The sequence below is a fragment of the Heliangelus exortis genome, chromosome 3 (genome assembly GCF_036169615.1).
Source record: "Heliangelus exortis chromosome 3, bHelExo1.hap1, whole genome shotgun sequence".
NCBI lineage: Eukaryota > Metazoa > Chordata > Aves > Apodiformes > Trochilidae > Heliangelus > Heliangelus exortis.
In genome coordinates, this window is record NC_092424.1 from 31,818,695 (window position 1) to 31,845,610 (window position 26,916).

A 26,916-nucleotide genomic window follows, 5' to 3' on the forward strand; every position below is an offset into this window, starting at 1 on the left:
GCATTTGTATTTTCAGAATTAAAACTATGTACAGCACATATTTCACCCACTGCAGTATGGCTGTCACCGTGGAAACCCTGTTCAATAGAGTGTGAAAAGTTTTACAGCATTGGCTGGGTTCACAGAGTCTTGAGCACCCTTTTCCCCCCATTAACTTTATTAAGAGTACTATCATTTAAAAATGATGCAATCCACATGCATACAAACAGCTGGAACTAAACACATAGCTGCTCTGTCTTCTGAAACAAATACTGTACTGTATTTCTCAATTAAACTCTACTCTTCAAACATACTATGATATAAAAATAATTTCTATATTTTTTTAAGGACATACTAATTATGTTCTCCATTGTAACATCCTATGAGGAGATACTGCCCTATTTTGCAAAGAGGGAAAGCGGGGTACACAGGAGTCACAGACCTTGTCAAAACCATGCAGCCAGGTCCCAGCAGATTTGGGAATGGAATCCTTGAGTCCTGAGTCTTTAGTTCCCCTGCTCTGATCATCAGACAACACTCCCTTCCTCTGAAATTGGCTATTTTGATTAAAAACAGATGGTGCACATTTTTTGCACAATGTTACAACTATATGGAATGCTCTGAATTACTATGTGCTTTTATCATGCCTGTATATGTATACATGTGTATACATGCATGCTACATCTATACACACAGAAATAAGCATGAGTTAAGGACATATTAACTCACACATACTGTGTGCAAATGTAATGGATATGCTGAAAGATACTTAAGTGCATCTGTGCAGTCGATGTACCTAAATACATAAGCTGTATTCTTCAGCAGTATTGTAATTACATGCTATCAATTAATTTCTCTCTCTAAACACAGACTTTACATTGTTGATGGACTATACAGTTTGATGTAATGCACATATTAATGTTTTTTTACCATTTCATGAGAAATTTAGTGTAGTTTCAGTACGAGATCAATCATACCTGTTCCTCATTAGCTCCTGGGCTAATCTATATCCTAGCTGAACGATGCACTTATCAGATACCACCTGCATTTGTAGCCATTTTTTTCCCCTCCAACTGAATTGTTACATCTTAAATGTCACATTTGTCTTTTGAATTTGCTCTTTCTGTCATAAGATTTGCCCCTGCATTAATTCTTCTCTAACCAGTTTTTTTTCAGCTAAGGACTGACAAATCCTGTCACTGTCTGTCAGGACCATCCCACACATTGAAGCCTGGAGGAGATGACAAGGGCCAGTTTTTAATTACCCAATTCTTTGCCTGCTTGTGTGCAGCTATGGGTCAGGTAAAGATGGCCTGCATATTAGCAGGCAAACAGCTAAAGAGATCTTTCCCGAGGTAGGAAATCACCAGAATGGGCTTGTATCACTTGCTGTCTCCTATGCATTCCCAAAAAAGATGGGAGAGTGGGCCTTGAAAGCTACTCATTTGCGATAATAGCCTAGTTAAAACCTCCTTTCAACAAACTTTTTTTCTACAGTCCCTTCCCATTGACTGTGTTTTAATTTCTTTCATTCGTTGACTGGCTTTTCCCCTCCACTTCCTTCAAAAGAGGTAAGGAAAAAAGCCTTCAAATCCACAGTTAGGCAGGGGGAGCTGAAAACAGCTCATTCCCCACTCGTGCTAATCTTTTGTCTGTACATTGACCTGAACTGCTTCACAGCTTATATGCACAGAGAATGAGCCAGAACTGGGGGCAAAATTAGAATTCATGAATTCTATCCTTGCAAAAATGGGACCGTGAGCAAAACTGGTTATTTTTGTCTGTGCTTCTTCCTTGAGCTGGACCGACCTGTTAGCATGCAATAGAAAAAGGAAATACTGCTGGTACTCCCTGCTCTTCAGTCTTTTCTGGTTTAAAATATGCAGAACTCAGGAATCAGGAAATGACTGCAGAAAGGTTTTGAGGAGGTCACAGAAACAAAAGCATGCTACAGTGCTTCTCTATCTATAGATAAACAAAATATGGCTGCTGATTATAAAGTATGAAGAGTTTATACTCTTTCAAGAAAAACTGTAGCTCAAAATCCTCAAGAAGTAACACTGCATTTTCTGGTTTCAAAAACAATGCTGTAATGCAATATTAAGATCTCCATAATTGTGCTTACAACTTTAGCTAGCAGCTGTTACTCAGAAAAGTACCTTTCCTCAGCTTTTGCATAGATAGGTTAGCATTTTTATATTTACCTGTCTGCTTGTTATGCTACAAAAATATTTTCTGGCACAATCTATTCTTAATAAAGATTTTAATGCTAATTCTCTCCGTATTATAAGATACAGTGAACACATGTACTCAGGATAGCTCTCAATAGCTATCAATATGCAGTTCAATGCAGTAATCTACTTTCCTCTAACTTTGCAAAATGTCATATAGATTTCCAAGTAGGGAAAGCACTAAAATAAAAGTCTTTTCTTGAAAACTATTATATGGGAACCAGGCCTCTCATATCAATAAAATGGGCTCCACAGTGACACTCTTGTCTTTTCTTTAGCCACTTTCTGGCAGAGAAATGCAAAACAGCCTTGAAAGGTTCATATCTGATTAGAGGAAACTGAAGGCAACAACCTGGACAAAATCTGCTTCATTCACCCCCTACAGCAGGCTTGTGCTTGGAGGATCATGAGGCTGCTGGAAGGCAAAACAGCCTGAGCTGTTCTGGGCTGCTGGCTGTGTGCAGTGCTGGATCTTCTTCCATCAGTTTCCGTGGGATTCAGACTACACTCTTGCCATTTAAAGTGCAAGTGGACTCTGCTAATAAGCTACTCGAAGTTTTTTCACAAATACTGAACAGAGTCCAAAGACTAAAGAAAGATCACAAGGAGAACATCACCCACAATATTCACCCAGTACAGAAGATCGTATTCTCTGCAGCTCTTCTTCCTTTCTGTGATGTTATGAAGACTTTTCATGTTCTCTCATTATCCCCCTATCTTTACTAGTCAGAATAGATACTCTGTGATAAACATGTACAGAAAACTAAGCTCCAGAACACCTCCATGATTAGCCTGAGACTACTTGGTGAACTGGATGGAGATGGGAAGCCTGCCCAGCTCTCAGTAATCCACCCTTGACCCCAATTCATCAGAGCACTTAGGTACTTGTGTAGCTTAAACAAGATACAGTGCTTTGCTGTGAATCATAAACTTTTTTATTATTATCACTTTTACTGCAGGGCAAGGGAATTAAGTCTTAGGAAAGGCCATGAAGCAAATAAGAGCAATAAATTCAACATCCTGAGGCTCTGTGCCCCAGGTCTGTCAGCATCCCTGACCAGAGGGAGGATGAGGTTCAGAGACTGTAGCTCAAATCATTTCCTCCTCCATTAGGAGTCAGCAGGGAGATTAGTGTCTGTAGGATTGTCAAGTAGAGCTGTGCTAGTCATAGCTGGAAGCTATTACATCCAATAGCCACTTTCCTCATTATTTGGTCAAGTAAGAAGATCTTCAGTTTGGCTGAAAAGCCAAAAACAGCTACTAACTGCTGATGTCTTTTTTTGGGAACTCACAACTATGGGTATTACTCTTCACTATAAAAATACTAATCTTTTCTTTCTAACACCTACAAAAAATCCTCTCTCTGTTACCTGCATGGAAACACAATTTTGACAGCTGCTGAGGTGAAATCCTCCTCTTCAGGAGAGGTGATGAATGTAGCCAGACCTTGCTTCCTCCTGATGCTCCACACATCACTGACAGTCTTCTGGGCAAAATGAACTGTTCTCCATGCCTGGGGAAGAAACACTTTGAGATATATCTGTATTATGATTAATGCTTTTATGACAGATAAATACATCCTAGACTAAAATTTTATAAACATTCTATTTATTTTTTTTTATCATTTTAATTAATTTACTGAATGCTTTGGCACAGCTTGGGCATGTTAAAGTGAGGCAGCAACATCTCTGTGGTTAAGGATGAAGCTAGCTTCTGTTACAGCACCCTATTTCCATTCCTTCATTATAACTTCAGCTTGGAAAGCTGCTTGAGTCTCAAGCTTGCCAGGTGTATTTTAGTCACTTTTACAAAAATTGAGGGAAATAATCCAAATTACTTTTAAGTTACATCTTGTTAAAACTTACTCTGACTGGATATAATTGCTTATAATTAGTATTTTTAGTCTCCTTGTCTTCAGTTTGGTTGATTGAGTTGAATTAACGAGTCTGTAGTAACTCTCCTGCCTTAAGAAAATTTCACTCTAACTCTGTAATTCACCCCAGCTGACTGACTGTGACTGTAAAGCAATGTCTTCTTCCTGACCCACGTGTGCCCCACTAGTCCCTGACCTTGTCTCTGATGCTTGTCTTTGCCCATCTGTTGGAGACTGTCCTTCCCTTTGATGTCTTGGTAGGAGCCCCAACTTACCTCAGCCCAGGTGAACTGGGTTACTTTACACAGTTTCATAGTGATTCATTGCTGTTCTTGTGCATCAATGCAGGTAGGGAGCACTCATGCCAGCAGATCTGCTCTCACTTCTCTGACAAAATTTACCTTCACTAAGGAGCACTATTAACAAAATGAAGCTGTACCACTGCCCAGCAGCTTCTGCAAGGGCCTTGCAGATCCCATCTGAGCCAGTGTTACATACAGACTATAAATTAAACTAGTAAAAGTATTTGTATTTCTGTACCTCAAAATATACTTGGAATCACGCTTTCTTACCTTTCCATATTATTAAATTATCTTGATTTGTGCTCTGACTGTTTAGAAAGAAAAATGGTTGATACTTTCCAGGCCCTGGAACTGGCTGCCCAGGGAGGTGGTAGAGTAACCATTTCTGAAGGTATTTAAACTGTGTAGATGAGGCACTTCAGGAGATGCTCTAAGGGGCATGTTGATATAATTTTTTTTAATAGTGTGGGGGAGGGGAGGAGTGGATATTGACTGTTGGACACCGTGATCTTAGAAGTGTTTTCCAACCATGACAGTTCTCTGATTTTGCAAAGATATAAATCATTCCTATTATTCACAAATCTGAGTACAAACAGTTTTATTGGTTTCAGGAGGAGATGAGCTTACTTATGTTCTTTCTGAGATCGAGGAGGTTGTTTTGGTGCTGGCTTGAGTGGTACCACCACTGAAAAATACATAACATTGTGAAATCATCTTCCATTGCCTCTTTCTCTTCAAGATTTTCTTCTCTTTGGGAGGTGACCTAAAGTCACCTGCTGAGTGGCCATAGCTCTTTATTTACAACAAATACTTCCCACAGACCTCTCAAGTTTTGCAAAGCACTTAATTTTTCTACTAGTTTGCACTGCAGAAGGAATCAATCCACAAAATGTAGTATTAGCAAATAACAAAGGTGCTGGTTTCCTGTCAGTGTTAGATGTACCACTGCCACCAACTGCTTATAAGGTGATGACTGATTGCAAATTTAATCCCTAAAGAGAGGGATGGGGCTTGCTGCCTACCCATCTAAATAACATTTAACAAACAATATTAAAATGCCAAATGATTACAAGCCACAGTATTGTGACTTTAATCTGAAAATTATTTTATGTCTCTTTATTTTATGTCTTATTTCTGATTCAAACACTGACTTCTGCTTGAATCGCAATTGCCATAATTGTCCATATCTATTTTCTCAATGAAATGCATATTTTAGGGCCTTGTTGCAGTTTTGCAACCTTTAAACTAGAAATAAATAACACAAAAAATAGACACAGCTATTTAAATATGTGTTCTTTCAGTTAAAAATGAAATAACCCAAATGCTATTATAAACAAAAACTCAGACTTCTAATCTGAAAACTCCACAACCTTGGGGAAATAGAGATCAGTGTGTGATCTCTTGAACTCCCTTTTGTAATGAGCTTTGCACTCAGAGCATTTCTCTGAAGTCAAGCTAATCCTGTTCAATCCACTCTAGGCTCACATTCCAAAGTGTACTTCTTGGTGGGTTTGTTTACATCTAGTTGCAGAATTTGTTGTTTTTTTTTTTTTTTAAATGAGGGATTTTCCCCGCCTCTCAGTCTTCACACTCCCACTCTCTTGCCAAGCTTCCTGCCCTTAGCCTCCCCTGTCTAAATCACTCTGCCTTACCATATGATCTCCAAATTAAACACTCTCCCTTCCTCTTCTCTATCCCGTTTTTCCTCACTTCATCCTGTTTCATTCCTCTTTCAAAGGCCTTAGTCTTGAGTTTCATCACTCCTCATCTCTTCCATCATTGTTACTTACATGATACTAGCAGCTCATTGCATTTTCAAAAAATCCTCTCACAACTAGGTCCTCACTGCATTAATCCCAAAGTATAACTTTAAAAAAAAAATCTGTAATACAATAATGAGTGTACACCAGAAGAAGAGGTACTAGTTTTAGAGGAACACATGTCAAAAGCATTGATTATCACAGAAACCAAAGAAAGTTAGGGGTTGGAAGGGACCTCGAAAGATCATCGAGTCCAATCCCCCTGCCAGGGCAGGGTCACCTACAGCAGGTCACACAGGAATGTGTCCAGGTGGGCTTTGAGTATCTCCGGAGAAGGAGACTCCAGAATGTCCCTGTGCAGCTGTTGCAGTGCCCTGTAACCTTCACAGTGAAAAAATTCTTAAGAGGCTCTGCACTGGACTCCTTCAAGCAGTTCCTGGTTCTTCGTGAACTGGAGACAATATTCCAGATGTGGCCTCACCAGGGCAGAGTAGAGGGGGAGGAGAACCTCTCTTCACCTACTAGCCACCCCCCTTCTAATGCACCCCAGGATGCCATTGGCCTTTCAGGCCACAAGGGCACACTGCTGGCTCATGGTCATCCTTCTGTCCACCAGCACCCCCAGGTCCCTTTCTCCTTCACTGCTCTCCAAGAACTCAGTCCCCAGGCTGTACAGGTACTTGGGATAGTTCCTACCCAGATGTAAGACTCTACACCTGACCTTGTTGTTATTCATTAAATTTTTCCCTGCCCAAATCTCTAGTCTGTCTAGGTCCCTCAAAAGAGCAGCCCAGCCTTCTGGGGTGTCATCCAGTCCTCCCAGCTTTGTGTCATCACGAACTTTCTAAGACACTCTCTGTCCCATCATCAAGGTCATAAAGATGTTGAACAGGACTGGACCCAGCACTGATCCTTGGGGGACTCCATTAGTCACAGGTCTCCATCTGGACTCTGCAACATTGATCACCACTCTTTGGGCTCTAATGTGTAGCCAGTTCTTGTTCTATCTCACTGCAGATTCTTCTGTCCTGCATTTTGTGAGTTTGCTCTTGAGGATATTATGGGAGACTGTATCAAAAGCCCTGCTAAGGTCAAGGTAGACTACATCCCCTGGTCTCCCTGCATCTACCCATTCAGTCACAGCATCATAGAAGGCTATCAGATTAGTCAAGTGTGATTTCCCCTTGGTAAATCCATGCTGTCTACTCTGGATAACCTTCTCTTCCATGTGCTTACAGATGACCTCCAGAACAAGCTGCTCCATCATTATTCCAGGGATGGAGGTGATGCTGACTGATCTGTAGTTGCCTGGATATTCCTTCTTACCTTTTTGAAGACTGGAGTGACATTGGCTTTCTTCCAGTCCTCAGGCACCTCTTCTGTTTCCCATGATCTTTTGAAAATGATAGAGAGTGGTAGGGTGATAACATCAGCCAGCTCTCTCAACACTCTTGGGTGCATCCCATCAGGGCCATGAACATTCAATGTGCATAACTGATCTCTAACCCAGTCTTCACTGACCAGTGGTGAGTCTTCCCTCTTTCAGGCTTTCTCTCTTATGTCCAAGGTCTGGAGTTCACAGTGCTGGTCCTAGGAGTAAGGACTGAAGCAAAGAAGGCATCCAGCAACTCTGCCTTCTCTGCATCCTCTGTTATCCGGATTCCTGCCCCATTCAACAGTGGACCCATATTTTCCCTATTCTTCCTTTTACTACGCTTGTATTTGAAGAAGCTCTTCTTATTTCCTTTTACTTCCTCTGCTAGTTTGAGCTCTAAGAGGGGTTATGATTATGATAAGGAGAAACTACAAAACAAGAGAGGAGGTTTAGAAGCAGCTGTCATGCTGAGTTACTGCAATTGCAACATGAGCAACACTAGTTTTTTACAGTCATCAACTAAGTAATGTAAATGTATCCACTTTTTTTTTTGAGTCAATGGATTTTCTTGCTGTGCCTCATTTGGTGGTAGCAGAAATTTGCCTCCATTCAGTTTCACAAGTAAATACATGGTCTTCTTGATAGCTTCCTGAGAGAGTGGTTTGAAAAGCCATTGGATCTGAGGAAGAGTTCTGCCTCATTAAATAGCTTCATTTAAGAAAATATCTTGAGGATGCTTTTGAAAGTGGCATGAGTAACAGATTCAGAAGACAATGGAAGAAAACTTCAGCATAGTTCAAGGAATTCACAGGAAAGAACTGGGCTAGAAGAAAGGGACTAGAGGCTTGGAAAGTTGCAAAAGTTATATACTACAAAATCAAGGAAGAAAATAAAAGGAGAGTCTTAAGTTTATATTACTGAAGAAAGAAAAGTAAAAAGAATCTCAGATTGCTAGATAGGCACTAATTAATTTTTACAGAATCCCTAGAATCTTTGGCAGACTTTGTCCTACTTTTCAGGAAAAAAGCAACATAAGAAGAGATGAAAAGCATTGTCAGAATAAAAGCTGTCCTGTTTGGAGGCCAGTATGAGACATGATTTTGTTCAAGTCCTACTTTGCATCATAAAAGTGGGATTCAAAATAATTGCAATTTCATGCAGTTATAAATGTAATTCCATTGCTTCTTCTCCTCTTCCTTAAACAGAGATGTTATTTTATTTCTACTCAGAGCACAGCACCCTATGACACTTTAACAGGGCCAAAAGCACTTCATGATTTATCAGAAACTTGTATCTCGTGGTGGCCATGTTTCAATATATGTTTTAAATGAAGACTAAAACCAGGGGAGAGAGGCCGATACAGAAGCAGTGAAGTGATATCACTATGATGCGATTTGTCTCTGAGGTAAAATTAGACAGTTCAAGCACTCACAGAAAATCTTTAAGACTCTTCATATGACTCCAAAGACCAATAAAAGAAGCACAAGGGAAGAGAAAGATAATTCCAGATTTACAGTATCTATATATGCATACACATTTGTGGTAATTGTTTTGGGATTAGGTAAATAATAGGAGTCAGTTTAGTGCTGTCCTTTGACTTGTCTGTAGACCTGGGAGGAGAAATAGGTCTTGGCAAGATGGAGAGGAAAAGAATAATTGATTTACAAGTCTTTAAAACATTAAAGGCATGCATTAAATGCATTATTACAGGTAGTGAGACTAATTTAGCTCTGTGATAGTGATTAGTTTAAGTGAACAGATCTCTCTGTCCACTGAGATTGTTTGCCCCAGTAGTGAGATTTATGTGAAATTACAATGCTACAGATAGTATCTATCTACTATCTACAGATAGTAGAACAAGTTTTGCTTTATTCACACATGCAAGCCTTCAGTGTCATCCTAGAGTGCAACCAATGTATCCTCTGTCTGTAGTATAGTTCAGAGGACAGATGTAGGACCCCTTTCCAAATGTTTATGTTTCCAAACCCATCATGTTTAAAACTCACATTCTTTAAATTGTGTGCTTGTACTGGTTTCCCAGAGTATTGCCCAAATTTTCCTCAGGAGATGTAACTACTATGTTAGTAATAACAATGTATGTGTAAAAAGTGAAATTCTGGAGAACAGAAAAGCCTGGATGTCATACACAGGAAGGCCAACTTTGAGTACTTGTATGAAGAATCTACCAGTTGCAATCACTGATTCATCAGCAGGGGAAGTTTAGGGGATTTACCTTGACTTGGGTGTTGCTCCCTTTTTCCAAGCAACAATGATAGGATGAGAGGAAATGGCCTCAGGTTGCACCAGGGGAGGTTTATGTTGGGTATTAGGGAAAATTTCTTCAAGGCAAAGGTTGTCAAATATTGGAATAGGCTGCCATGGAAGTGCTGGGGTCACCATCCTTGGACAGATTTACAGGACCCGCAGATATGGTGCTCAGGGACATGGTTTAGTGGTGGATTTTGTGTGCTAGGTTCACAGTTGGACTTGATGATCTTGAGTCTTTTTCAACATAAATGATTCTATGATCGTATGACTTTATAAATGGTTTGGGTGCCAAAAGCAGGTACCTGCATTATTTCACCCAAACCAGCAAATCTCATGTTCCTGGTGAGAAAAGGCTGCTTACTCTATTACACCAAGTATTGCAACACCCAACATACATGTTGTGAATACATAAACTCTATTGTTTCAATTGTGTTCTCCTCATTCCCCACTGTTCTAGCTGTGTTGCTGTTATCTTGCTTCATTTATTGTAAAACATAAATTACTCATTATTGTTAGTTACGTTTTAGGTGCTGTAAACATTTCTAAATCTGAGCAATAAGAATCAAATACTGTCATGGCATCACTGAAATAAGGATGGGGTGGAAAAAAAAAAGGAATTATGAAAGATACTGGGGTATGTATGTAAAAATACAACTGTATTTTTAGGACATTGTCTTAGAACATACAAGATCAAAGGAATTTCTGAGTGTTGCACTCAGAAAAGTTCTTGTTTTTTTTTTTTCTTTTTCTTCAGTGGAAGATTACATAGCACTATTTTAATAGAAAAATTTATTGTGCGCCTCTCATAGACCCTCTTGAGCTGGAAACATGCTGGTAAGAACTGGCTTGATGTGATACTTCTGTTAAGTGGTGCTGACAGAAACAAGAGTGACTTTAAAACCAGAAATATGGGGAAAGTTAGTGCCTTTGCTAGATATCCACCCTTGTCTGCAAATACCTGGTCTGCAATTAAAACAGGAAAGCCTTTATTATTGGCTGAGGAAAACACAGTAACATAAATAAATAAGGCAAATATCCACACCCATCATATCTCTGGCAGTGGTTTTTTAGTTCACTTCCCTACCAAGAGATGCCAAAGTCCAAGAAGTTAACACCCCTTTAACTCTTTGTCTTCTTCCTTTTCCCCCTGCAATGCTGTTAATGGTTAATGCATGCTCAGGATGAACCTGGCTGATAGATCTCCAACCCCTGTAGAAAGTGTTATCTGATCTGGTCCACCTGCCCTGGCAATAGCAATTTATTTTTATTGACATAATCCAGTGTTCCCCACCCTTAGCTTCAACCCCCATATCCACAAATTCAGTGGAGAGCCAACAGGAAATACCTTACTTTTGCTGTAAAAGTGCCATAACTTTGAAGTAGGCTCCTACCATGAAGGCACTGCACGACTTGTTCAAAAGCTTTAGTAGACAAGGACCAGCAGCACCCCACATTCTCGCATGGAGCTCTTGTCAAACCAAGGCTGTACCCTAGCATGGGAGGGGTACCCTTTCCTTCTTCCTATCTTCTCAGTTAGTCCTATCTTCTGCCAATCACAAGCTCACTTACACTTTTAGTAGTTCCTAACGTTTCCTGGAGGGTTTCTGCATAAAAATCTTTTAGAATTACCTGCATATTCTTAATGAGGGTTTCTTCCTTTGAAAGGCTGTTGCCCAAGTCAGTGGATCCCCTTTCCAGCCCCATCTACTCTGCCTTTTCGCTACCTTGGGACCAGAGTCACTGTACTCTATAGCTTCACACTAGTGAGTTTACATATAATTAATTGACTCTGAGCAAACATACAGGACTTCCACTGGAACTGAATTGTGTATTTAAACTTCATTGGTATATAAGACTATTGATGCTTTGTATTAGTTGGTACCAAGACCAGCGCAAAAAAAAAAAAAAAAAAAAAAAAAAAAAAAAAAAAAAAAAGAAAAAAAAGTATTATACCAATGCTTGTTATGGGAAAACTATGCTGCTGGTCTTCTGTTGCTTACTGACTGAGGAAGCAGATGCCTGAGCCGTTTCCCTGCCTCAAATTCCACCAAACACTACTTACCGGCCTTTCCAAGAATGCTGAACTTCACTTACGACTGGTGACCCTTGGGAGCTGCATAGCCTCCCTCCCTTCACCTGATTTCTGAGAAAGGATAAACCGAAGTTCTGGGTTGATTTACAGATTACATTTAATCCCCCACGGCAAGCTCAGCACAGCACCGCACCCTTAACAACTTTCCAGAGAACCATTCACCACGCTCTGTTGGACGGCTGCCGCTTTCCACCCTGGAAGCAGCCCCGGTTCGGCGCCGAACGAGCTTGTTCTCCACGTGTGTGTGCTGGGACACGACAGAGGGCTCCTCGGCGAGAGGGCACTGCACTGGGTGGGATACAGCCGCCATGAACCGCTGCATTTTCCGTCACGCTTTTAGCCACCAAAGCGTGAGGAGGACGGGAGCTGTATCCACACCTGGAGCTCGGTGATGAAAGCAGAGTGAACCGTGGGAAGGAAACACCAGGCAGGGTACTACTTCTTCTGCCCTCCGGCTTTAATCAGGCAGTTCAGTAACGAAAGGGCTAAGTGGCCGGGAGAGAAGCCAGCAGGGAGGTGACGGCTTGAGGGGAACCACACCGCCGACTGCCTGCGGTGGGGAAACGGCGACTGAATGCCGAGGTAGGCAGCCGACTCTGCACGGAGAGAGGAATGGGCCTCTGAGGGTCCCTCCGCCTAGTGGGCGGGTCGTCTCCAGGCAGCCCAAGCTAGGCCTGCCCAGTCATCCGGCAGCCGGGCCGCCTCCACTCGTAGGCCGTTGCGCGGCGACCTCCCCTCTCCCGCCCTCTCTCTTCCCCTCCCACTCCTCCGCCTCGGTCCGCCCATATCCCTGCATTCCCTGCTGCAGCACCCACCTCTCCCCTTTCTCCCCCGCCTTCCCTCAATCCCATCAGGAGCGGCGGCCTCGGGCTTGTCTCCCTGCGGCGCGGTGGCGCTCGGCAGCCGCTCCCTGCCGCTGCGGCCGCCATGTTGGGCTGCTGCGAGTTTGGCGGCGGGTGCTGCTGCGTGTGACCGCGGGAGGGAGGGAGGGAAGCAACGGAGGGGAAGAGGAGGGTGCGGAAGCGAAGGGAGGTTGGGCGCCGCCGTTACCCCTCCCCGCAGCCACACGCAGGCAGGCAGGCACACCCACACCCCGCAGACGTACCGCGGGAGGATGCCCTTTGCCCTGGGGGGCGAAGCCGGGAGAACATCTCGCTGCCAGGAGTGAAGCCGCCGCCGCCGCCACCGAGGCGTTCCGGCCCGCAGCGTGCGGCCAGAGTAGGACGTCGGCGCTCCTCTTCCGCCTCAGGGCGCGCACACGGAGGTGAAGGAGGGAGGGGTCGCCGTCTCCGCAGCAGCAGCAACAGCAGCAACAGCAGCAGCCATGGGAAGGATTTGACAGGGCGTGGAGCGCTTCCTAGCCGCCCCGCGGCGGTGTTGGTGTGTAGGGCGCACGACTCGCCCGCCGCCCCTTAGGCGCAGCGGAGGAGAAGGGGGCGACGATGAAGACTTTAGGTTTTTTGTAATCATTGAAAAGCCTTAAAAGGAGACTCGGTAAGGACGAGGAGTAAGAGAAAGGCTGCTTTCAGAGGAGGGGCGGTTGTGGGGGACCAGCGCCCCACCCCCATGGCGGGCGCAGTGGCCGCGGAGGCTTTGCCCGCCGGGGCCGGGTCGGGGTAAGCGGTGGGTCCCTTCCTGCCGGTGTGCGACTGCTTTCTTCTTCTTTTCGTCAACATCTATTTTTCTTATCCCCTCCATTCCGGGAGGTGAAAGGCTCTTGAGAGCCGAAGGGGGCTGTTACACTTCAGTGATGCGGTGGGTCCTTAGGATCGTGTTGCATGATCTGCATTTTAAATGAAGGAGAAGACCTTTTTAAATATATGCGTGTATGCCTGTGCACGCTCGGTGTGATCGGTGTCAGTCACTCTCGGTTGAATTTAGTGCAGTTATTAAAGTGTGAGGAGTGGCCATATATATTTTTTACCTTCTTATTAAGCATAGTAAAAAGTGTTGATTTTTTTTTTTTTTTTTTTGTTTTTTTTTTTTTTTTTAGGGTAACGATTGTCTTCTCTTAAAACCTAGGCATACACATATATACACTATATGTGTGTTTCTGAAACTTGCAAGGGTTTGATTTGAGGCTGGAACATCGAAGGGGTCTGGAAATAGAGCACCGCTGCAGTTTGACACAAAAATGCTGTTGGCTTCTTTCTGAACAACAAAACACTCAAAAGCTTTTTTTTTTTTTTTTTTTTTTTTTTTTTTTTTTTTTTTGGCAAAGTAATAATAACAATCAAAGAAGAAACCCGAATGCAAACTGAAACAACCATGTCTGGAGAAGTGCGTTTGAAGCAGTTGGAGCAGTTTATTTTGGATGGGCCAACTCGGACTAATGGGCAGTGCTTCAGTGTGGAAACTTTGCTGGATATACTCATCTGTCTTTATGATGAATGTAATAATTCCCCTCTGAGAAGAGAGAAGAACATCCTTGAGTATCTAGAGTGGGGTAAGTTTGAATGTGTTTATTTTGTGCACATCTGCCAGTATTCTGTCTGCTTTGTATAAAGTCTGTTACTTATGTATGAGGGGATTGTTTATAACTCAGTGTTTTACTGGGAGGTGTTATCAGTTTTACTGTATTTAAACATCGTAGTGGTGCTAAAAGCAAATCTATATTGGTTGTCTTTGAGTTATGTGTATAAAGCATACTTTTTTTGTTTGTAACATGGATCAGGCTGAGGCATATTGTTGTCAGGCTCAGATGTTGAGTTTTGTGTCTTATAGTTGCTGAAAACATAGAAGGATGAAGGTTAAATTCTCTGATGCCTGGAAAAAAATAGCACATAGTCCTCTGGTTTGCATCTGGAGTCGAAACTATGCTTACCTAAGCTTTACAATAACAGTGTTGATCTCCAAGAAAATCCTCCAGCTGTCTTAAATGATATGTGTTTGAAATGTCTGTGAAAATGGAGAAACTTATATTCTCTTCTTTAATATAATTTATTGCTTACTTAATTAGATTGATTTTCATGATGAGAAAAACAAAGTTGAAAAGCAGAATGAAATTGTGTGTCTACTCATTACCCTTACCACTTTGCTTTTTTGTTTTGGGGGGAGATAAGGTATTTACAGATTGTTATATGAAAACAGGTGAATGATAGCATTCCAGTTCTTCTAAAATTGTCACAGAACTGGTTGTCTTTATTTTTTTCCTTTTCAATTGGTTTTATTTCTCCCTCTAAATGTAGCTGCAAAACAGAAGATGTAGTCTGACATGAGAACCCTGATGGGAACAGTTGCCGCATCTGACCTTCAAACTTCAAAGTCACACTGCACTTCTGCATTTATGTGCAGAACTGTTCACCACATTTGCTTTGTAATAAATACATCAGCAGTCCTCCTCTAATAAGAAAAAACCCCACATTTTTGAAATGTGGAACAGGCATGTAATTAATTGAGCTCTTCATAATGAAGTCATAATGAAGACACTCGTTTGATAACTGATCCAATAACTTGGGGCTGATACGTGTTTTATTTCCCTGCTCCTTACAATAGTCATACTGACATCTAAATACATCTGATTTAGTAATTAAGTTTCTTGTACTGTTCATATTGCCCTGGCTTTTGTTTTCTTACTATCTGGAGGATAAAGTTATAATAAATGCATTCTAGCTAAGGAGGAAACAGTAATTAAAAGTGTTTTTTGAGAATCTTTCCTCTAAAACTGTCACTGTGGCAAAGAGAAGCTGTGAAAGATTGGGAAAATATGGTGGCTTCAACAATATTTTGTATGCAGGAACTTAGTGTGTATGGGTATATATATAGAGACAGCTGATATCCTGTACATAATAATTAGGAAAAGTAAAGCATATCAATACGATTAGAGTAATGGTATTTTGAGAACCCATTATTTTGCATTTTGGTATTTTCAGTGGTGGTTGGTTAGTGGATAAGTGCATCATTGCAAGGCCGGACAGTAGCCAGAGATTTCTGTAACAAACTTTATAGGCTGCTGATGTATATAATACACTCTTTTGGAAAGGCTGGAGTAAAGTTTATTTCTGGCCTGTTTTTCCTGCTACTTTTCTTCTCTTATGCTCTAAGTGTGCTTTAGCAGGACTTTTGAACTTCAGATGGCAACCAGTTCCTCCCAGTTTCAAGACTGTGTTGTCTAAATCCTCTGTTTGCTCCCAGCTCTGCTATCTGGACTCCAACCCTGAGAGTATTTTCAAGAGGGTTTGTGGGGTGAAATGTTAAGAGCAGTGGATTCTAGTATGTGTCACTGGAAGTAATACCTTTGTGAATGAAGTCTTTACATGGCAAAAACACTCACATGACTTGTCTCTTCTGAAAGCCATCCCACCTAGTGAAACAAGCAGTCTCTGGATCTCAGGGGGTTGGCAAAAACAGATTCCTGCTGTGTTCTCTATCAGTGCTCGGCTGCAGCAGAGTTATTAAGGGTACCCTGTTCTGTGATATAATCATGACCTTGTATATCTCTCCCCTTTAAAGGGGAAGCAATGCAAATAGTTGATTATAAAGAGGTTATACATGGTTTTAAGGTAAGAGATGTGCTAAGTAGTGGCAGGAGTGGAAGACTGGCAGCCAGAAATCATAGGCTCTGTCCGTGTCTCCACCGGTGGTTCTTTTTTCAGCTTTCTTATGTGAACAGTATGAAAAATACCACCAATTTTACACCATGGGCTTCTGAAAGCTGCTGTATTTGAAGGACTCAGTTTCAAATGTAGTATGTAAAATATCAGGCATTAATTTATTTTTCTCATCAGTGAAATAACTTGGTGTGTGGTATGTGTACTGGTTGGTGTCAGTTGGTTTCTGTCATGGGAAGATGTTCTGTGGGTTTATGTGAAGTGTTCAAAAATTTGCTTTATTATTATGAGGACTGCTATCTGAAAGTACTAGCACTGGTCTTGGAAGGGTATGAACTAGTATGTTTGTGAACTTACAAATTGCAAGTTTTGAATTTACTCCTTCTAACTCTTCATCATTTTAAGCATAAACTGTTTTCTTAGATTACGTTTTCCAGAAGCAAATAATATTTTTCCAGATTGTTAGTTATTTTTCAGAAAAAGCTAGTAGCTGTTTGGTGATCACAGACTCCTGTGGAGCAGATCAGCAACTGGGTTTTTTTCTTCCTTTTCAGTGGTCCGGTTTTGAGGTGCTAGTCTGGTTTTGTGGGGATTTTGGGGTAGGGCTGTTTTTTGGGGTTTTTTTGTTTGTTTTGTTTTTCTGGGGTTTTTTTGGTTTTTTTTATGTGGGGAGTTTTCATTGATGTGTACTTTTATTTAAGCTGTTCTAGGTCTGAGTGTTTAAATGCTGTGTTTCATGTAATACAATATTCATAGTACAATCTGAAGTTTTGGGTTGAAAGGTTTAGGACATAGTCTAGCATGGAAAAGCTTACTTAGTGTCAGCCATGTGACTGCTGCTATATTTAGGGGAACTAAGAAGCTTTGTGTTCTGGTCCCTGGATCTTTTAGGACTACTTTATGAAGTTACCTAGATGCCTAATTTATTAAAAAACAAAAAAGAGTGAAAATGTTGAGCTTCTGAACTGGTTGTTCATCTTTTGTTTTGACATTAAAAGTTTAACTGAGCAAGTGGAGAAAGTAAGTTCTCTCCAATGTGAACCTGAGTTTTACATTTTGTAGGTCTTCTGTCTTTTTGCGGTGCTTGAAATGACATTAGACTGTCAGATTAATTATTTTGTCATTTGGAAACTATTACTTTTAAGACCCTTTTATTGGCTTAAAGTGAAAATATAATTACTTTGCCTATTATACATTATTAGTTTTGTGTCATGCAAATAAGATGATTTAATTTTGTTGTTTATTTTATATGGAAACAACCAGTGTGTTTGAGTGCAGAGGGTTAAATTTGGACAAATTTTAGGTTTCAGGAAGGAAATAGGACATTTAGTTACCCTAGAGTTAGGGCTTGCTCTGTGTATTTGATTCTGCTTTTCATTTTTATTGATAGCTTGTGATTTAGAAAAGGGATTGTCTAATTACAGCAACTGGAGCTTACCAGAAAAAGCTCTTGAGAATTCCAAGCATTATGCTTTTTCTTTTGTACATGTGTATGAGTTGCCACAATGACTTAAGACTGTGAGGGAAGTAATGAAGGTTGATATGATGAACATGAAAGAAAAATATAGTGATAGAAAGAACCTTTTAGAGATGTTTTTATTCTGGCAAAATGTCTATTACAATGGCACCGCTTTGAATTGGTTTTAAAAAGAAACTAGAACAATGTTACTTCTAAAGCATTAATAGAAAACCAGAATAAACTTTAAATGTGTGGGAATACAAGGGAGGGAAGATGGAGAGCACTACCAATAGCATTGTGAAGTCATTCACGAGATTGAATTCTCTTGCAGGAAAGAATTTAAACTGTCTTTTAGTGGATTTTATGTTGGTTTCTTTTCTACCAGAGGAGGCTTTGGAAGATGGAGGATTAAATTGTCTCTTTTCACCTTTAGCACAATTGAAATACTGTGGTCTTTATGCAGTGCTGATATGGTCATAGACTATACTGTCATCATTGTTCTCAAACTTCTGTCGTTCAGATGTGAAGCATCTCTTCTGGTCATTAAAAATGGTTCTATCATCATAAAACCATTTTTCAAGACAAAATTGTGGAAGGTTTGTTGGTGTTTTCTTTCTGCTGGTCTCTCTCTCTCTCTTACATAAAACTTTTTCCTGAGAAAAAAATGGTATACCCATTTTAATGTTAGAATTGCTTTTAAATATTAGTAATGAAATAAACCAAAATCTTGCCTCCAGACTCCTTTACCTCTTCTGTGTTATTCTTGTGTTTGTAGGTCATGAAAGAAATCAGAGGTATTTTCAGTTATCAGTTCCTTGTACTTTGTTTTTAAAGCAGACTATTAAAAATTACTTCACTTAGGTCCTAGTCTTAGCAGAGACAACACTCAATTTTGTGATCCTTATTTTCTAAGAAGTAGATTTTGGTGTTAAGTACGCTCTAACACATTAGAAATATTTATAAAAAACACTTCAGGAATTATAATTTTTTTTATTATTATAGTCATACAACTAATAACACCTATTTGATTGACATAAGGAAAAGAGTTACTAAATTATTTTTGGGCAAGAATGAACATCCTCCTTGTCAAGGCCACTTAAGACGTTTAAGTGTATGCCTAATTTTAAATGTGAGTTGTTTCATTGCCGGAAGCTGAGGTACATAGGGGTATGGGGATGTATCTATGTAGAAGTCATTGTGGTATTCTTGACACACAAATTTGCCTCTTTTTTATGCTAACACTTGCACTTGCTTATATAAAATGTTGTTTCTGTTACACAGTTGTAGCTAACAATTTATTGCTTAGGTGAGAGAAGGAGATTCTTCAGTGCTGGCAAATGGAAACAACTTTCAAGTCTTCTTCAAAATACTGTGTAAGCTGCTTTTATAGAGATGAAGTTTTATACCAAAGTAATAAATACTAAACCAAAAAACTTGCAGGAAAATAGATAGGAGACTGGCTGCTGTGCTTAACCTCTGTACCTTTTGAATTGTGACCTCTCCCACATTTATTTCAGTTTTGATTCTTATCTAGAACAGAGGAAACTAGTTACTGTAAGTAATTTGTTATGATGTGATCAAATGAGCTCTGAGACCATCTGGTTAATTCTGCTTGGTTTGCATTAGGGTAGAAGCCAGTTTCCAGTAGAAAATGCATTAAACCCTTGTAACGCAGTTAATATGTTTACAGTGCACCAAGTTTTAAACTTAAAGTAAAAATAAGTTTTGTAAGGATGTTCTTTTGGTTGGTTTTGTTCTTTTGGACTGGGGAAGTTTGGAGGTATTCAGAGGCTGCCTGGTAGGCTTTAGGGCTTGTGTGTGAAGGCTAACCAACTTTTCCAGTGATGTCTTTTTTTTTTTTATTGCAAAGGAGTATGATTTGCTCAGATAGAAAGCTAACTAATACTTCATTTTCAGGAACTCTAGGAATGCCTTTATTCAGTACAGAAATTCCTAGCATGCTTTGGTCTAATGGGGACAAATGCAAAAATGTATAAGTTAGTCTGCTCAGTGGGCATTATAAACCTCATGACAACACAAAAAATTCCCTGTCAATGAGATATTGAACGGTAAAGGATTAATCCAGTAGTTTACTTGTGGGACTGTCCTAAATGTAAAATGTACTCCTGAAGGTATGTTTGAATTCTTAACCTCTGTGTAGCATATGGTGCTGTATGTATAACTAATTAAACTCCTTACTTGCCTTTTGGACCTTCACTTCTGAACTTGACTGACATACTCTTTTATAACTTATAGCATATTATTAGTTCACAATTGACTGAAAAAAGGATATAGTGATAAAGGAAAAATTAGTTTATTTGGCCAATATAGTACAATACTTTGTTTTTAATAAAGATTGAGAGTAATCACCTTTGTTTTCAAAGCTCTGTCTTAGCACTCATAGAACAGTGCTAGAATTCTGAAAAGCATCAGCAAATAAAAGTAATTTTACTTCTAAGTGAAGTGACAGTGTTGTTTTGAAATTTTATTGTGAATAAATTGAAGATAAAGAATTTCCAGTTACAAAGTTGGTGCCGGCTACTATCCCAGAAATTACTTTTGTCATATTATTTACTGAAAATAGACACTATTAATTACCCTGGATGTGTCTTTGCAGAATATTAACCCTTTTGTAGAATACACAATTACTTTTATACTGTAAAAAAGTTGCCATCTCCATTTGCTCAGAAAACTTCCACAAGTTGCCAGGCTGTAAAACCTGTTTAAAAAAGGTACAGTGGATAGCTCAGACAGAATTAAAGGAGAAGGTGAACTCCTTGACTCCTTGTGTTTTATCTTTTGGCAAAGTGGGCATTACTTCCCGAAGTATTTGTACTTGTTCAATTTGGTTTTCTTTTTCTGGCTGAACAACTACAATATTTTATTCTACTCTGGTCTAACTTACCTTGAAACGGCATTTTTCTAAAATCCTCATCAAGCTTTAGTTCACTAATGTGGATTCAAATCTTTAAAAGTGATTTAAGTCAGTCATGCAATTTTTTGTTAATATCAAGACTGTTACTCCAAATAATATAAACGTGACATTAGGCTTAATAATAACTGCAAAATCTTCTGTTCAGACAGGTCACTTTGCTTTATTTCCAAATACAAAGTGAATGCAGGCTACTATCACAGAAATTATTTTTATAATACTATTTTCTGAAATTATCCTGGATGTGTCTTTGCAAAATATTAATCAGTTTGTAGCATACCTAATTGCTTCTATACTGTAAAATAAAGTTGCCATCTATATTTGCTCAGAAAAATTCCAAAAGTCACAAAGCTGTAAAACCTGTTTAAAAAAGGTACAGTGGATAGCTGAGACAGAATTAAAGGAGAAGGCAAATTAATTAGGTTTACCAGCAGTCACTATAGATAAAATCCATATGAGGTGTATCCAGACTCCTAAGACTTCGTGTTTTATAATTCTTCCATATCTATGTTCAGACTTCCAGTTTGATTTAAATTAGATATTTTATATAATGCTGTAGGCTTCTTTTATTCTTAGGGGTCACCTTCTTGGTGCACCTTTTTGAAAATGTTTTTGTCTGGAGCTTGTGGATGCATGTTACGAGCTGCAGTGTTAGCTCCAGTATGTACAGGAATAATTTCTACTTCTAAGCTCTTGCAGAGCTGAGACTTTGGGCTCTTTGTTCTGACTGTGAGTTAGAAGTTGTGATCTGTTTTACCCTGTGATCTAAATGCAACAAGGATTAAGCAAGGGTGTAGATTTAATATTTTCTTACCTAAAACTCAAAAGATTTGATGGGAAGGATCCCAATGACTTTAACTGCAGGAGTGCAAAGTGGTTTGAGAAAATGTCACTCATGCTATGAGGTAGCACATAGTAGTTCCCAAGTATTTGCTGCATTAGCTCATCAAAGCTCTTTCACCTTTACCATGCTGTCTTTTGTAAATAAGGCACTGTGTTGTTTGAATGTTTTGCAGGACAGGTAGTAACATGAGGAGAAGGAAATAGAAAGAAGTTGGTATTTTACTTGTAACTTGGTAATTTTATCCTGGGTGAGGGCTGACTTGATTGTGGTTTAAAGCTGGCTAAATCCACTGATCTCTGTTTTGTTGGTGCTTATGAGGGCAGAGGAACATAATCCAGTAGAAAACGTAACTCTGCAAAACTGTGTTGAAATCTGTTGATCTGGTTGTGTGAAGAGATTGTACCAGTGTTTGTACAAAAAGACGGAGCTAGGACTGTGACACCTCAGACTTCACTGGCTTCACCTACTCTGGCTCCTGTTCTCCAAGTTAGGAGGCTGCATTCTCAGATTTCAGCTACAATTTTGAACAAAATTTTGATATTACCAACTTGTTCTAATGGATACTTGATGTAGAAATTCAGTGAGCCTTTTTGTTTCCGTAACAGTTACCAAACCTTTTTTTTTCCTGCACTGAGAAATTGCCTAATCACTAATAGGGGTCTTCGAAATAGCTGCTTGATGATGGCAATTCCTTGGAAAAAGAAAGTGTTGGCGTATCTGTGCTTTGTAGTGTTTGGCATAGTATCACTCAGAATCTTTAAACAGTTTTCCTCATATGTTTTTTAACTGAAAGAAAAGTGTTCTTTTATTAACAAACTTGAAATACTAGTTTCCCCCAACTTTTAGAAAATACTTCATGTTCTATTTCATAATAATTTTATATTTTTGGTAGGGACTGACACAGAAGAATCTGCATCCTACACAAATTGAAACTTGCAGAGAAAACCATTGTTTAGCTGTGCAGTCTTGAGATGCTTTTTGTCTTGTCCTTTCACCCCAAATATTGACTATTTTTACCTTCATAGTTAGCAGCCACATCTGGGTACCTAAAGATTCTTTTTTTTTCCTTTTTTTTTTCCCCTTGATGTACATACTTAGGAGGTGGGCTTTTTTATTTTCTTTATATTCTTGTGTGTTAACTGTTTTCCTGAAAGTAATGAGTGGCTTAATATCTCCACCCAAGATAATCCAGTCTCTCTACAAGCTAACATTAAGTGCTGAAGTTTACTAAGAGAGAATGGTATAGGAAATATATTGCTTCAGCTGGTGTGTTTGGGTTTTTTTAACTTGGGTTGTCATGGTTAACATGATCCTTTGGTAATATTTCTAGTTGACAGATGACAATCTGGTAACCAGTTGCTTCCAGTTGACGTAGTTTCTTAGCAATTTCAGTGAATATTTGTGGAAATATGCCCTTGAGTATATTCCACCAGAGCTCATGTTAACACCTGAAAAGTCTTTCTGGGTGATTTAGCAGAGCTGTCTTGTGGCACCTAAACCTTGCAATAACATCAGTCTGTCATATGATTATTCAAAACTTACCTAGTTTTTTTCTGTGTGATCTTGCGATTTATTTATTTATTTATTTATTATTTTGTTATTTTATTTTTCCCCACCAAACTTAAATGGGAAGTAGAATGTTAGTTGGCATTCTGATGTCTGCTCATGTTCAGCAAAGTTAAATTTTACATTTTAAAACCTAGGAGTTAAGCAAATGTTTCCCACACCTGCATGTGAAATCATACACTCTTATAGTGACAGCATGCAAAGTTTGTTCTTCACACCTTTCCAATATCAGGAGAACAAAACCATTTCCTGTGGGAAGAGGAAGCTTGCAGGAGACGGAAGATGATAAAAGAAGTAATTTTGGTAAAGCTACAAGGATTCCTTCTTGCTATGCTGATCGTTGTTTTCAATAACATCACCACCATCATCGTCCCAAAACCTTGTGGCATAATTTTCATTAGCTTCAAGAGAAGCTAGGCAGAGTATGTTAAACTGCATGTTTAACATACACACCTATCACAGGGATTTGGTGTTCTTTATATGTTTATGAAAGCAGTGTGTTCTTTATATGTTTATGTGTGTGTTTATATGTGAATATATGTTTTTATATTTTTATATGTGTGTTCTTTATATGTTTATGAAAGCAGTGTGGCTCTTCTGCACTGTCATACCTGATGTCCTTTCTGCTTAGAGTATTCAAATAAGACAAATATTTGAAGTCTGTAAGTGCTATTTGCGGATATTTTGAGCCTCTCAATTTCAACCCAGGACTTGATGAATAAACCCAGTTTCTCTTCTTTCTCTTTACTTCAGTGTCTATCTCATACATTATTCTGTGCCTGGTACTTGAGATGTGAGGTTATATTTTCTCTTCTGCTTTTTTGTCTGGGAAAGAAAATCAGGCTCTCTAGTGAAAGGCATGTTCCCAGCTATAGGTCACCTGTCAAGACTTGAGAAAGTTTAGACATTTGAATAGGGTTGGATTTATTAGTGGATCTTCAGGAAGGAAGACTGTCTGTCTTTAAAGACTTTTGTGTATAAATTATTACATAGAAATTAGTATGAGGTATTTAGAAGGCTGTGTGTGTACATTGTATAGGAAAATACTTTTTTTTTATACTTCAGTGCTAACAGCTATGAGCCTAAATAAAGTGTAATGTCTCTATGGTAAGATGAAGAAAAAAAGCCAGATTCTCTTGGTTAATGGAGATAAGCATGATGTTAATTTGAAGCAGTTCATATTTACTGCTGAGCTTTTAAAGAAAGCCAAGCCCCTTCCTTGAGGACATTAACTGGTTAAGTATTTAAAACTAGTGTTCAAGCACTGTAGCTTTTTATACATGTCCAGAGATATAACATTTTCTGTATTTTGCTTTAATTTTCTAAAGTATACTTTAAAAATACAAATTTGTTTCCAGGTTGGAAGGGTTGTACAAGTTCTTTCTTACTTCCAATAGTAGTATTCTTGGTGAGAAAGTAATTTACAGTGATATACCTTTATATATAGCTTTGAAAATCTGTTTGGGGAGAAGTGGGTGTTTATTAATATCTTAAGTATCTCTGCAAAGTAATGGAGGCAGAGCTATGACTTGTTGAAGGCTATTAAAAATTCAGTGGAAAAGCAGTGTCTAGGATCCAGGCGTCAATGTATGTTCCTTCCAAAATTTTTTTTTTTCCCTGAAGTTTTTTACATGTTTGCTGTGGAAATTCCTGAAGGTGTGGTTGGTTTGTAACATAATTTGCTTAAATATTCAGTCTGCTGGTTTGCTATGCTTTTTCTTGGTGTGGTTACTTGAGAAGGCTTGGAATCTTCATTTCTGTGAACCTTGTTGCTATGCTGTCCACTTTCCTTCCCTTGCTGTAACTTCAGTATTGTAAAATTCAGAGCTGTAGCAATTGTTTTCCTTCTCAGAAAGGAAGTGCTCTTTTCTGCAGTGGTCAAGTGGATGCTTGCCAGAATTGTTTTGAGCAACTGCTTATGTATGTTGAACTTGGACCTCCATAAAAATTAAACAGCTTCTAAGTTGGATAGCAGTTTGTATCTCACCTTTTCAAAATCTCTTCTGCAGCTTCAGCAGGTATATGCATGCTGCTGGTGTATCAGACAAGTTTCTCCAGGGTGTCTAAATGTCTCATATAAAGTATTGTATGTACATTTAAATCTCATACTTAATCTGAATTTAGGAGATGGTAGATCCATCTGACCCCGCTGACTCCTCCTGTGTGTAGAGCTTTCTTAGATTGACCCTTCTTAGATTGAGCTGACTTTGAAGAAGGTGGTTGTGTTGGAGCAACTGTTAGGATGCAAAACTCAGTTTGTAGAGGAGAAAGTGGATTTGTAAATAACTGCCACACTGGAAACGTTTCCCATAAAATTTTGTATGCTTTCAGGAAGTCAAATATCATGACAAGAGATAACCAGAAACTCTTGGTTATCATCTCCATCTAGGACTGGAAGTTACCTCCTGGAATCTGTATGTGCATAGCTATTGCTCAAAAGAGTTGTAACCAAAGGATGAGACAGGTCCTCTTAAAACCTGGTATTAAAATATTAGTAGTGGTAAAAAAGATTGTACAGGTAGGCAGTTTCACAGCACAGTTACTTCTGTGGATCAGGAAATTCCTCCTCCCTGCCCCTCCACCGCCTTTTTCTCTGCCAGGTTCTCCTGAACATCTGCTTCCTCCTTGTTCCTGCTGCACTCAACTGCCCTGCAAGGAATTAATGTTAGAGCAACTGTGCAAAGTAAAACTCAGCTTCCATTAAAAAAGGATGCTTTTCATTTTTAGTTTTGTTTTGATGGTTTGCGATTAAGAACATGTTCTGTAGGGTGCCCTGAGTTTGGTTGGTCAGTATGTCTATTTTTACAGCAACTTAATAATGACTTCGTACTAGTTGAGAAATGCTAATTTTTTCTTTTTAAAATAGAACTGCAAAAGAAAAAGTCAAGAACTGTTCATGAGGTACTACTTTGCAAACTGTAGCTGTCTCCAAGGCACAGTGTGATTTATGTTATACATAATGCTTTGCATTGGAAGCTATAATTTATTTATGGGGGAGTTTGTTTAATAAGGATATTTATGAGTGATTTCACTGTCCCATTATAATTTGCTTTTACTTTGTGTTTTGTTTCTGCAGGAACGTTTTGTACAAATCACTGTAATTTGTCTTTTTGCTCTGCCAAATTCAAATGGCAAAAGTTCTTGAAGTGTCCCAAGGTAGTTATTTATGGTAAACCTGGAACAGAGGAATTGGAGCACTGGCATTGAATTTCTCTAAGTTCTACTGTCAACTTAGTATGGCATGGTTTGGAATTTGCCTTCCATAGTCTACTGCCATAGCCAGCCCTTGTGCATACTTTGTGGACATAGGGAAGGAATAGCTGTTCCTGTACTGTTGTGTATTTAATACTTGTGAAGAGACAAGTGATTTAGAGTTCTCATTCAAGGTTTGATACAGTAGGATTTTAGAAACTGTCCTACTATTATTTCTTTTGCAGTCATGTTTGAAAGGTCATGAATTAATCTGTGCGCTCAGATGAAAGGCTTTACTAAAATTGTTTTCTTGTTAGTCTGTGGATAGTGCAAGTTGGGGTTTTTGTCTGGGCTTTAGAGGGACATGGAGCTGTTGGAGTGAGTCCAGAGGAGGGCCATGAAGATAAACAGGGGGTTGGAGCACTTTTCCTGTGACGATGAGATGAGATGATCTGAGTGGGTCAGCCTGGAGAAGAGAAGGCTCTGGCAAGAC

At 39.4% G+C, this 26,916-nt stretch overlaps 1 protein-coding gene and 1 long non-coding RNA gene across 11 annotated transcripts in view; one reads left to right on the top strand and one right to left on the bottom strand.

Moving 5' to 3' along the window:
* Window positions 1–3,508: 3,508 nt before the first annotated feature.
* LOC139794388 (uncharacterized) lies at window positions 3,509–12,089 on the bottom strand. The gene is made up of 2 exons (XR_011725110.1): window positions 11,969–12,089; window positions 3,509–3,723 (listed from the first exon to the last, which is right to left on the bottom strand). It is a non-coding gene; the product is annotated as an uncharacterized lncRNA (long non-coding RNA).
* The window catches only part of CDC42BPA (CDC42 binding protein kinase alpha), a 192,403-nt gene continuing 177,107 nt past the window's right edge, over window positions 11,621–26,916 (top strand). For 7 of the 10 annotated variants that reach the window (XM_071739874.1, XM_071739878.1, XM_071739877.1 and 4 more), the window contains exons 1-2: window positions 11,621–13,374; window positions 13,874–14,326. In XM_071739874.1, coding sequence (XP_071595975.1) covers window positions 14,131–14,326 — 196 coding nt within the window. In that variant the 5' untranslated portion in view covers window positions 11,621–13,374; window positions 13,874–14,130. The remainder of the gene's footprint in view (window positions 13,375–13,873; window positions 14,327–26,916) is intronic. The other 3 variants (XM_071739876.1, XM_071739875.1, XM_071739879.1) reach the window with 3 other exon arrangements.